This window comes from Thunnus maccoyii, chromosome 10, assembly GCF_910596095.1.
Source record: "Thunnus maccoyii chromosome 10, fThuMac1.1, whole genome shotgun sequence".
Lineage (NCBI taxonomy): Eukaryota > Metazoa > Chordata > Actinopteri > Scombriformes > Scombridae > Thunnus > Thunnus maccoyii.
Genome location: NC_056542.1, coordinates 14,512,099 through 14,525,866, shown reverse-complemented (window position 1 = coordinate 14,525,866; position 13,768 = coordinate 14,512,099). Strand labels below are relative to the sequence as shown.

Below are 13,768 nucleotides of genomic sequence, written 5' to 3'. Positions count from 1 at the left end.
TGAAAAAAATATTACTTCACAAAGTTCATCTCAGCTTCAGTATTATTGGAGCCGATCCATGTTTTAGCTCTTAATGGCATCACAAAATCACACAGTGAGGTTTTCAAGCCTTGAAAGAATATCTCATAATCTCAGAATATCTCTCAAATTTGGTTTCACAGTCACTTTTCTTTTATTGCACCTTCTCTGTTTCATGTGCAAACTGTTGAGCAGATATCAGTTGTATTTTGTTGATAAACTTGTCTTTGTCTCTGCTTCCTTTCCCGTCAGTGATGCTGCTGGACACAACAGAGTCTACCTCAGAGCTGGGCTGGACCACCTATCCAGACACAGGGGTAAGCAAGTAGCGAGCTGACTGTCAGTGTGCTTTCCAGCTGTTGGAGCATCAAAGCAACGCTGTTGGGAGACCAATAAAAATGTGTTGCACACATGTTTATTCATGATCATGTTGTGAGAGCAAGGTTATAATCACTTTGTTTGTTGGGCTATGTGGTTTATCTCTAATAGTCATGGAAAAAAGTGGCAATATGTTGTAATAATGCACAATACGTTACACATTTTTATAGCTAAATAGTCCTGTTAGGTTACTGATGGTAAAGTTTAGGCATTAAAGGATAGGTGGGCGTTTTTAAAACATCTTCAAAAGTCTGTCTTTAAGGGCAGGTTCACACTTTTTCAAGTCTGTCCTAAAACAATAGTCAGGTGTCCTAATGAACACTGACATATGTTTTTCTTGCCATAATCCTCCTGGTCATACTGTCCATTAGAAGATCCCTTCATAATACACTTTCAGTGTAAGTGATGGGGGAAAAAATCTACAGTCCTGTTTCTGTACAAAAATGTATTTAAAAGTTTATTTGAAGCTAATATGAAGCTTCAGCCTTCCAATTTAGTCAAATCAAGTCAATATCTGTTAGAGCTACAGTCTTAGTGCCAAACTCTCTCTTTTTGTTACACTGCAGCTGAACAGGAAAACAGTCAGTTGAGACACAGAGTGAATTTCTTACTAAAAAGACTGTAACTGTGGAAGATATTCACTTTATTTGACTAACTCAGATGGCTGAAGCCTCATATTAGTTTCAGACAAACATTTAGATATATTTTTGTTTAAAACCAGAACTGTGGATTTCGTTCTCTATCACTTACATTGAATGTGCATTATAAATGGACCTTCTAATGGCCAGTATGAACAGGAGGAATGATTACAGTGAGCAAAACCTGTTTCAATGTTCATTTGGGCACCAGACTGTTGCTTTAAGACAGACTTAAAAAATTGTGAACTTGTCCTTTAATATTCACATGCCAATTATGTACATCGAAACAGTTTTTGTTCCCTGTAATTGTCTCTGTTCTTTACTTACATGATTCCAATGTAAGTGAAGGGGGAGAAAATCTATAGTCATATGTAAAAAATAATTTCAAAATTTAATAAGGTTCAGCAGAAGCTTATATAAAGACAAAATAAAGTGGGTTTCTTCCAAAGTCTTTATAGCACAAAATTCCCTCTTTGTTTTAATATCCCTGCACTGCAGCTCAGCTAGGAAACAAAAGGAGGAATTTCAAACTAAGAAGATTTAGGAGCTGCCGACTTCATTCATCACACTCAGACTGCTGAAGCCTCATTACAGCCTCAGATAAACTTTAAAATGTATTTTTTAATTGCAACCAAAAACTGTTTTAATGTACATACAGCAGGTCAGTGTTGTTTTAAGACAGACTTGAAAAATGTAAACCTTTGCTTTAAGTTACTGGTTGTTGTCTTTAGATATTTGGTTACATTATCAGGCTTATGGTGAAGTCTTATATGATATAAGATATAAGATTAGAATGGCAAAGGTCCTCTATGTCATTTGTATGACAATTTAAATACATGTACACTATTGGACTGTTTTCCTCTGAGTTTGCAATCATTCATAAAGTAAATAACCTAAACACAAAATATTTATTTTTATGAAATCTTTAAATCTGTGTGCTTGGTGATTGTCGTAAAAACATACAAACACATTTACAGTTCCAGGAAACTTCTATATTCATCTCTGTAGATATGTTGATCAGCTTGTTAGCTCACACTTGCTCGGACATTTAAAATCTGTTTAACTCAGAGCCAGTACAAATGAAACAATTCATTTCTCACCATGTTCACACTTTCACACATCAAAATAAAGCATGAGCCCTTCAGAATCCACTTTGCTCAAAGATTGCAATGATTCAAATAAAAATAGGCTTCCAAAATACCTTGAAGGATAATTCTGCAATTCTTGCTTCAGATGATGACAGTGTTACGTAAGTTACAGATTGATGCTTGCTTTGTTATGAGATTATGAATTCTTATGTTTAGCTGTAGGTTTCAGGTCAGGGGTATTATCTTGCAAATTGGCATTGATTGATCAGTGGATCTTCTGGCAGGTGCCACACACCAAATCAATAAGGTCTCACTTTGCCTTTAAGACCTCCTTGAGGGCTTAAATACCCCCTGGAGCTTTTTTTGTCTATTGGTCTCTACTGTGTGACTTCATCCATGATGAGATTGCAGTGATTGAACCATAGATCTCCCATTCTTGAGCTTTTATTTAAGGTTTGTCACATTGCCTTGAGCTGTGTAAATATGTGTGTGTGTGTGTGTGTGTGTGTGTGTGTTGGGGGGGGGGGGGGGGGGGGGGTTGTGCTTGCGTGACTGTGTGAGGGTCAACTCCTGGGTCAGTTAAATTCATTCATCTGTAAGTGATTGTGACTCAGTTCAAAAATGGCTCATAATTACACACATACATTGTCTTCATTGTTGTCATCCTTGAAATAATCAGTCCAACGGCATTTGAGAAAGTGCGGGACAACGAACATACTTGTTACTGTGCAGGAAATTCCCACACCAATTGCTGTACCAGCGCAGAACAATATTATTCTAAGACTCTATCCATACATGGACAATATGTGCAAAACATCTGATATATATATATATTTAGAATATCAAACTACGCATGAAATGAAAACAAGTCATAGCTAGCTTCACCCTTCTTTCATGCATGCCACTTTTGGCGACCATCTACCACCACAATTTGACATGCTGGCAGACCAGAAAGGACCAAATGGAAACACAGTAGTCTTTAACCAACATCTGGCAAGCATACACACTCACATCGAGCCTTTTATCTCACCTTACACTTAACTTTAGCTTTATGCGCTGTCATTATCACCCCAGTCTGGCCTCCAGTGTCGGAGCATAATTGTACATGATGTTTGATTAACTAGGGCCTCATGTGTGTTAGGAATTTGTGAACCATGATGACAGCTGCTAATAGGAGGCCATCCATTTCTGTGTGTGTGTGTGTGTGTGTGTGTGTGTGTGTGTGTGTGTGTGTTTGTGTGTGTGTGAGCAAGTCAAGCATTTGCATGAGTTTTTTTTCTTTGTGGTCCCTAGATGAGAAGTGCTTCTGAGATGGAGATATGGTTATTTGACCTGGGGCATCAAGCTGAGAGAAGTAAAAAGACAGACCAAGAGAGGGGGAGAGAAAGCGGGAGGTTTTGTGTGTGTGTGTGTGTGTGTGTGTGTGTGTGTGTTTGTATGTGTGTGTGTTCTTTTTTTAACTGTTTCCTCACTTTTCTCCTCACATCCCATCTTTTCTTTTGCTCGAGGGTCTGTGGATATTCTTTTCTCTATCAATACTGTGCTCTCCTGCTTTTTCTTGCAGTCTTTCCGTTCTTTTAATGTACCGACAAGGTCCCCCCTCAACCCCCCCCCCCTTTGTCTCTGCCTCTCTCTCCTTCTTTTAATCTTTTCTCCCTTTGCCCTTCACAGTCCCAGAGCCACTGGGTCTCTGTCTCATAGTCTCCCTTTTATCCCCCAACTCAATCTCCACTCTTCCTCTCAATTCCTTCAGTGTCAAACCTGCAGAGACTCTCCGCTCTTTACAATGTAGTCTTTTGCTTTTTTCCTCCTTGTTTTCACTCTCTTCTCTTCCATTGTGTGTTTGCTTTGTGTGTCTGCACATGCATATGTCTTGGAGTATATGTGCTTCCCTCGCTCTGCCTTGCTTCTATGTGTGTGTGTGTGTGTGTCCGAGGCCCTGCCCCTCCCTGTCACTAGAGAGATTGCGTGGCTCTCTGGCATTTCGGTTCAAATTAAATCACAAAGATGAGTCGTCCCTATTTTTTTTCTTCTTTCCAACGCTTCATCCACCCCTCCTCCCCAATCTGCCCCGTTTTTTTTTTCTCTTTTCTTCATGGAGGGAGGGAGAATATGAGACAAGGAGAAATAGGGAAAGGGAGCAGGAGCAGGAGGGGAGGTTGAGGTGGAGGGGGTTTAAGGTCAGAAAACAAATGAAAGCTATGTTTTTTCACAAAGGTACAGAGACAAACTGCACGCAATGCCACACACGGATACCAGCGGCTACTCTGTGTACCTGAAAGTCTCTACCTGGCCACATGGTTGGGCTTTTACTGAAGTCGCCTCACTTTGTCACACAAAAACACTCTCTCTCTCTCTCTCTGTTTACTATTTTCCCACTTCTCTCACTGCCCTCTCTCCAACTGCATCACTCCACCCCACCATGTGTTCTCTGTTGTCCCCTCCATCCGATTCCCTCGTTCCCATGTCTGACAGAGGGTGAATCACGCCCTGGGTGAGAGAAACTGTCCTTTCACTCCATTAGACTGACAGCGCCTCAGATTCTTTCTATCTGTTCCCTGATATTATCATTATTCCAATTGGACCGAATATGAATGCACTCTCTCATGTGTGAGGGTACAAAGATTTTTTTGTTCATACTGGCTGTCAGAACCACACAGAGAAAGAGACGTGTGCATGCAGAGATCATGCACAAATACAGAAACACAAACCAAATGCACCCTGATAGGGTGTCAAGACCTTTTGTCCTTTAGCCATTGTTGCAGGGAGAATAATGATGATGAGGCCTAATACATAATTCCTCTGTGTTACAACAGAAAAGGCCTTGCTTGTCACTCAGGGCTACACAGGCAAGCTGAGCCTTTTCATCCTTGGAGGCACCGTACTGTATAATTGGTGAAACTAAACCCTGAGCATACATTTACATTTTGACTCATCTGACAGACTCTCATTCAGAGCCGTGTCTCTGTGCTGCTCAGCTTTCTCCAACCACTCACATCTTTAACTCAAATCCATCAGCGCAAGAATTAAGCTTTTCTAAAATATGACAAAATCTGCTCATCTTGTTACACAACAGCTGCCACAAGTCAGACACACAAGTGTCCGCCACCCGTCGCATGAGAACAATGGTGCACATGCAAATGCCAAAGCAGTGTAAGAGAAAAGCAAAGCACACGTTTTTATCCTAGAACATTATACCACTATAACATAGTCAATTGCAAAATGACAGCATTATCTTTTAGTTTAGGTTTGTTTTGCTGTTTGAACATTTCCCGAATTACCAGAAAGAAACATGCTCTCTCTCTCTGTCCCTGCAGCTACAATAGTTTTGTTTTTATTTGCCTATGATTTTAAATTTTTTGCATCCACCCCAGTGTGATGGAGGTGAATAGAAATTTGTTTGTGGTGCTCAAAGCATTGAAAAATAACATTAAAGATGTTCAACATCAACGTGTCTTTTCAGAATCAGTGCCCTTGTTCTGGATAATTCACCTACCTCACCGTGAACATGTTTCTTTGGAACTACTTTCTACTGAAGAAATAGTTCCTTTGAAAACATCTGACACTGTGTTCTGTGAATTATTCAGCATAATCAGGAAATGGTTTCTGAAAAGACATGTTGACTTTTTGTTTCTTTAGATTAAATGCTTTGAGCAACACCAGTTACATTTCACTCACCTCCACTGTGATAAGATGGTGGCAAAAATCTCTGAGCGAGATTTCTCAAAACCTGGACGCATAAAAGCAACATGGTGGGATGTCACTATATGAAAAAATGTAAATGTGCTTTTTTTTGTGGCAGAAATTAATTATATGTTGATCATAGTAGTTTTGCAACACTTGAAATGTGCCATGCTCTGATTGAAAGGCAAAAGTGGTTTACTGGTTTTATAATCATTGATTCCCTTTTCAAACAATGGAAAGTCTATTGGAGTACTAGGACATAGAGATGACCTACAGCAGTGAGGACAATAAAGATTCAATACCAGTGTATGTTATATCAGAACAAACTATTATGGATCTCCCTGAGGATGATGATGTCAAACAACAGTGTGTGATGTTGGTTAAGGACAAGACCCACATGTCAGCAACACCGGCAATATCCTCAATATTTACCTTGTAACATGTAAACCATCCTGTAAGATATAAGGGAAGATTTATAACTGTGGAAAAACCCTAAACATATCAGGTTTTTAATCGTTTACGCAGGCTGACTTTAGTGCTCTTTGTTTATGATCATATATCTGAGTTTACACAAGCTCATAATATTGTTTCTGTCTCTCTCAGTGGGATGAGGTCAGTGTCCTGGACGACCGAGGGAAGCTCATACGAACCTTTGAGGTCTGTAATGTCAACCAAAATCCCCGACAACAAGACAACTGGCTGGCTACACCCTTCCTGTACCGCCACTCTGCTCCACGGGTGTTTGTCACGTTGCGTTTCTCGGTGCGTGACTGTGCCAGCCTGCGGTCACCATCGCCCACCTGCCGAGAGACACTCACCCTGTACTACAAACAGGCTGACAGTCAGAGGGAACTGGAGAGGACTTGGGCAGCTGAGGTGAGGCAGAAGAACAGGATTGTATTCAACCATATTTTTGTATTTGTGGTAATTATTATTTCACTTTAAGTGCCACAAAGGAGCATTTTATTTTAATAGGTTAACATAATGAAAACTTAATTGATCCTTGGACCATGTGATGTGGCAGAAAAGGTTCTGCCAAAGATCTTATTAGCCTCACATGTTTCCTCTGACTGGCACAAATGAGACATTTTCCAGCTTTCAGCGCATAGTTTGAATCCACAATGTTGCAGTAACAGACTCTCATTTCCAGGCAGCTATTTGCTTCATCAGTCATGTTCAGCCCTACCAGACAGGGGGACTAAAAACGACAGGGGGACTAAAAACAGCTCAATGTGTGACACAGTGAGAGGGGGAAATTGTCACCTAAATATCTATTGGTGAACATGGGGCATCCAGGGTCTCGGTGGTCCAGGAGTCTATAGTGGCTAGTTAGTTGCACAAACTAATAGATGTCCCATTTAGCTTTAGTGGTAGATTAAAGGGTACTGTAAAAGAGATTATTTGAAATATCGTTAACACATCTGACCTGACACATGGGAAACTGGAAAGGTTTTAAATTACATTTGACAAAAAATAACAAAATATACCTTAAAAAATCAAACATTATTTTTATAAAGGCAGACTAATAGACTCAAAAGCTTCGTTTTACATTAGCATAATCAGAAAATATTTCCCACTCATTATAAACTGGGTGAATATTACTAGCTGCTAATTCTGAAACACATATTATTCCATGTATGCATAGATAAATAACACAAAGTAATACCTACATTTACAAAGGACTGGCAGTTAAGTTTAATATATTATTTGACCCACCTAAAACTGTTATTTTTGGCAGTTAAGATACAGCTTGTGATGCTACAGCGACTTACTTACTTGTCACACACACACAGTTGAGTGCTTTGGCTAAGATTTACTGGTGCAACCAAATTTAGTAAATCACAAGCTACTTTGCAACTGGCTAGTGGCAAGAACATACAGGACTTTAAACATGGATTTACAAACAGTTGTAACTAATCCACCCAATCCATGCATGATAATCCAAACATGCTCAGGTGCAGTGACTTCCTAAACCACAGTCAGATTACTCATTTGTTTGTGGAAGCTGTCTAAGTATCTTCACTGACATATGTGAAGGGCAAAAAAACAGATTAAATCAAATGGAAAATGTAAAGCAATTTAGATTCTCTGATTAAGGTGCATCTGATCACAACTGAATTAACGAGGGATTCATTCCTCTGTTTATTTTCCAGCTGTTTTTTGTCACTGTTTGAGGTAAAGAACCTCCAGACACAATCATTAAGCACAGTAAAATGCAACTTTCATTGTTGTTACGCTAATGTTACACCAGAACAGCATGACCTCTCATCATCCCATGACTTGAAGTAGTGGTATAATCACCCTGATTATTGTTGTGCTTGCCACGAAAAGCTCTTGAGATTGACGGCCTCCTCAGACCACACTGATGTGAAGCACATGTCAAGGGCAACGGTTTACAAAATGCAAAAATGTGCTACCATGGACTAAAAATGTCATTTCAGCTCCACTAATTACATCTTTAAGGCATAAAATAAACGACACTAACCATTTCACACTGATTGCAGGAAATTCTCTACAGTAAACCTCATGCCATGTCTTTGTCATGTCATGTTTGTTATATCCGCCAAGCTTAAGTCTGGGAGAGATCATGCATTTGTTCGTGTGTGTCCTTGTGTGTGTGTGTGCATGTGTCTGTGCGTGTATCTGTCCACAGCTAATCTTGCATACTACTGGACCCATCAGCCTTATATGTTTGTGCACATTTATGACTGTATGCTCAAGGGCCTGTTGTGGTTGCAGTGACTCACATTTGTTGAAAAAACTATTTTATAAGGTGTTTTATATATCGCCATTGACTGCTAACTCCTCACTCCTCTTAACTGGCTGGTAGAGGCCGTAAGTCATTGATGTGTTATAAGAGCTCTTATAATACATCCATGCTGCAAGTGATCAACAACTGCAGAAAAAGGCATTTCCGGCAATCGCCTAGGCTAAAAACAAGTATGTTGCAGGCCGCATTTTGGCCTTTGTCATGACTCAAAAACTGACATTCATAGAAAAGTTTGGTCTCATCTTGAAGTGGAGCATCTTCAGATTAATTCCATACCCGATATGTTGTGATCCACTAAAGTAAGGCACAATATAAGATGATAAATCCCCATTTTTTGTTTTTTGTTAGCTTCACCGCAATCTTGACTGTAAGGGAGCTGGGAGGGTCAACTTTTCTTTGTTTGGGAGAGGAGAGGAAGGTGGGGGGGTTCTAAATAAATAACAATGTTAACGTTGAGAAGATTGGACTTATCATCTTATTTATTGTTACCTTATTAAGTTTATACAGTTAGGCGAACCCAGGAGGACGCTTGGTTACAACACCATGACACTATTCTCTGCATCTTAAAGAAAACTGAGACTATACATGCCCCCAGACATACCTTGTGGAGACCTGCACTCAACTAAGTGCACTCTTCTAGCTTATTTATGCATTAAGTTTAAATTTATTTCTCTCTGGGACATTTTGAACTACTGAATCTGAATGAGCTAAATGTGCAGTCGCAGTCACGGTGGGAGAGATGCAGTAGGCTATTTGTATAGATGAATGCATTTCTCCTTAGGGAAGTGAGATGCTTTTTAAAAATGCAAATCAAAGCCTGATGAGGAATCAGAGGAGAGTCACAGAAGAGCAGGAAGCACTGCAGCGCTGAAAGTCTTAATGGGGACTTGAGCACGAACCCCTACTGGGATCTGCGTAGATCTAAGTCAGCGTTTGCTCTTCTCACTAAACTGATGACTGAAAAAAATTCATCACATCTCTGAACTTATCTTTCACCTTGTCATTTTCCTCATATTTCTGTTATCTTCTTGGGATTTATTCCACTGTGTTTTTCTCATTCATCTGTCAATCAACTTGTTCTAACATCCATAATTTTCCTCTTGTTTACTTCCTTCTGTCTTGACAACCACATATTCTCCTCATGCTATTTTGTTTTCTCTTGACCTCTCATTATCTCTCCACCCATCGTCTGCTGTACACATTCTACCCTTTCCTCTTTACAGCCGTCCAGCAGAGAGAAGGACACCAGGGAGGGCTGGGTGAAGATTGACACCATAGCTGCAGACAAGAGTTTCTCAAAAGTGGAGCCCAGTTCACCCCACCAGTACCAACCCAACAGATACAGCCGAATCAACATCAAGACACGCAGCTTTGCCCCTCTCACACGCAATGGGTAACTGTCACTGTTCCATATTTGTGTTTTACTAATAATACCCTCACTCCCAAAGGTCTAACTGCGCTCCACTGTCCTAAACATCTGACCCTTGTTACAGATTTGTCCTGGCCATCGTCGACAGTGGAGCTTGCGTTTCCCTCATGGGTGTCTCTATCTTCTATCGCCGCTGTCCAGCCACCAGCCTCTACTTGGCATCCTACCCAGCGACTCCCTCAGGTGCGGAGCCGACTGCTTTGGTGCCCGTGAGTGGGATATGCGTCCCCCACAGTAAAGCGCAGGGAGGCACAGCCCCTCGCATGCACTGCAATGCTGAAGGGGAGTGGATGGTGCCCGTAGGAGGGTGTGTCTGTGATGAAGGCTACGAACCGAACGTCAATGGATCTGCCTGCTTGGGTAAGTCTGAAGAACCCTGACAGTGACTTGATCAGGTGGATCTTTATGGGGATGGTTCACATAATCACTGCATCTTGTCCAAATAATTTAGACTGTCCTCCCAAGAAAAGTGACAAGATCCGTCTTACGTACAAGAAGTGCCCCAAAACAACACATGTTCAAGGAACTGAAGCCCTCTAGTGGCCATTAATTGTGATGGGAGCAAAGGAGGAAATCAAATGACGTAATTATGTAGCGACAAAGTCTGCGTGCAGAGGAGGTCGGGGTGGATGGATGGGTCAACAAAATGTTGAGCTTCAATACTGGGGATTCGCTGTTTGTTTCCTGTTTCCAACCGCAAGTCAATACTGTTAGCCTAATTTAAAACCATGACCACAATCATCCCTTAATCTTAAACACATGGTTGTCATTGTAACCATGATGACAAAGGTCTCCTAGTGTTAAGGAAGTAACCCAAACCACAATGCTTCCCTGACCTTAACAAAGTACTTATTTTAATCCGAATCATAATCTTTTCCTAAACCGAAACAAGTCCTTTTGTGCTTCAACCTTACCAAACCAAAGCGTTGTCATATCATAGAATGTATTTACATTTCAACAGTGGTTTGTAGAACGCAGTCATTCTGTTGAACGTGTTGTTCTGCAGTGCATCGACCAACAACGTATTTTGTCGACTTCTCGTTGGCTCCCAACACACATGAATGGCATGAAAATATTTTACTAATACAGCTTTTTTTGACATTTCAGATTGTGTTGGACGTAATGTATGAAACTGTGATAATGCAAAGAGTAACACTGTTGCTGGGGGCTTGGTTGTCCCCAGATTACCCAGATGAGCTAAGAGTTATCTCTCTGACTTTCCAAATCTACTACCAAATCTTCAAAAGACATTATACAACTCTTCCCAGACTGAAAAGTACTGCCCATAGCTTGCAAGATTTTAATTTGATCACGACTTTAATGTGGAAATGTGCACACAAAATGTGTGCACAGCGTGACTCTGGGAGAAAAAGACTGGTAATCAGTCAATTTTTTAGGTCAATCTTGACTTTCTGTCAGTTCTCTTCTTGGTATTTCTTGAGATCCGAAACATCTGGATCAATACTGAAAGGAGCTGCTGTCACTCTGATTCTCAGCTGTGTTTGATGCAGAGACCAGAGGAAAGTGAGGGCAGGCAGGTCAGGTCGAGATGCAATACGATGAGAAGGGCAAAGACGGTTTCTTATCCACACAGGGCATTTGTTGTTTGCACATATTGTCTGACATCACTAGAGCTTTTCAGACATATCTTCAGGAAATACAGAGAGATTGTTGAGCCAGAAGTGCTTCATCGACAATTTACTGTTAAACTGTTATTAATAAAACGAGAGGAGAGGAGATTCGGCAGCACCCAGCTGAGAGCCAGACAGATATTACTAAGGTCAGCAATTGCAAAACTGGTCAAAAGCGTTCACACTTCTCAAAGTGAGTGTAAGTGCGGGAAAAAAAAGAGATGAAAAAAATTTGAGAGATGTCCAGACAGACAGGAAGGGATATAGGAAGAGAGGAGGGGGAGGGAGAGAGGAAGAGAGGGAGAGAGCCATAGTGAGAGGGATGTGACACATTTAGGTCATGGCGATGTAATGGCCACTCGTCTGTGAACAAGTGACAGAAACCGCAGGGGGAGAGAGGGGGAGTGGAGGGAAAATAGGGAGAGATGGAGGGAGAGTGAAAGATAGGAGGATGCAAGTTAATGACTTAAAGAACTGAGCAGGCAAAACATTTCTGAGGGCGTGAAGGGCAAAGAGTTTTTGTATGTAAGTGTGAGGTTGTGAGTTGTGATTGTGCATAAGTTTAGCTTGATAGGATGCGGATATGTGCTTGTGTCTCTGTCCACATATGTCTGAGGACTGTAAATGCCAGGATTACAGTAAAAAAACCGAAGTCTACCAGGAATTTGCCATAATTGCTCAGCTGCCTCGCATGGGGGCCCTCAATGTCTAACTACCTTCAGCACAATTAATCCTCCAATCTTGCCAAGTCAGCTGTGAAATGTGTTCATGCTCTTTGGCTTTACATCTCCGCTTGTGTTTGTCTGCATTTGATTGATGTTTACTGACAAATCACCCCTCAGAACTGCTCGGCTGCGGAGCAAAGGCTTCCGCTGACTGTCTACGAATAATCTAACACATTGCTACCCACGCTGCTCCGGCTTTTTGTTCCAACTGTCATCTGATTATGTTTTGTTGATCACTTAACTGACTGATGATGTGGATTGGCATCGTTACAATGTTGTTCTCTCTGGCTCCCTGGGAATGTTGAGAAAAGAGACAGATGGTTGACTGGCGATGCAGTCGTCAGGGATTATGAACAGTAGCTCGTTCTCACCAGAAAGTGGAGCATTGAACTTTCTTACCTATAAGAATTTGAACATTTTGTTCTTGTTTAAATTTAGCATCAATGACATTTCATAATAGCACAAAGTGAGCAAATGATAGGCTGTGCTGTACTGTACTGAACTTATGTTTTGGTTGCAGCTTTAGTTAAAGACACACCAGTCTGCAAAATATTCATTGTTTTTCTGGCGCCAGCACTTAAAACACCTCTTGGGGGAAAAAAAACACTTTATCAAGACGTTAACTGACATTTATTTCCATTACTGTAAGTATGCCATTATCATTAAACACATTATTTAGCACAAAAACTAACACAAGCTGGGGAAGAATTGCAAAGTAGCATCCCCATTTTTCAGTACTTAATTGAATTGCCATACTTGCTATTTAAGTAAATCACCACAGTGTGAATTAAAGCTGTTTAATAACCTTGTGAGAATACAACACCCAGCGCCACTTTGCCCCCTCAAGCAAGACATCATTTTTAGGGACAAATAAGGGACTCTAGATCCCTCCTCCACTCAGTCTCATGTTAAAATTAATATCATTGTTAAATTATTGCCTTTAACTACACACTGCTCTAATAGCTTACTATTTTTAGATCTAAGGGTTCCTCCATATTGTATTTCTTATTTGTGAAAGTGGATTAATATGGCACAGATGTAAGACTCTAAAACAGATTAAATAATGTAGACAGTGAGTGCAGAAGTGAGCTATCTTGGCATTTTCTTGGCAAACTACTGTTTACATTACATTTCTTTTAAGATTTTTGTCCAAATAGACTTTTTCTCCTTACATACTGTACATTGGGAGGAATTTAGGCTTTGGTATCACTTTGGACACTTTACATGATTGAACTAGCTTTTTACTTTGTTGTAATGCAATCAAGTATTTTTCTATAACATTAAGTTTTATATCTAAATTAGGGCTGCAACTAACAATTATTTTCATTATCATTTAATCTGCAGATTATTTTCTTGATTAATTAATTAATCACTTTGTGATTAAAATGCTCTTTATATTCAGTTTTC

The 13,768-nt window shown here is 40.4% G+C and overlaps 1 protein-coding gene across 1 annotated transcript in view; it reads left to right on the top strand.

Annotated features, from left to right (window-relative positions):
- ephb6 (eph receptor B6) overlaps positions 1 to 13,768 on the top strand; it is a 40,360-nt gene that overhangs the window by 8,627 nt on the left and 17,965 nt on the right. The window contains exons 2-5 of the mRNA XM_042422898.1: positions 271 to 335; positions 6,410 to 6,682; positions 9,800 to 9,969; positions 10,070 to 10,365. Coding sequence (XP_042278832.1) covers positions 271 to 335; positions 6,410 to 6,682; positions 9,800 to 9,969; positions 10,070 to 10,365 — 804 coding nt within the window. The remainder of the gene's footprint in view (positions 1 to 270; positions 336 to 6,409; positions 6,683 to 9,799; positions 9,970 to 10,069; positions 10,366 to 13,768) is intronic.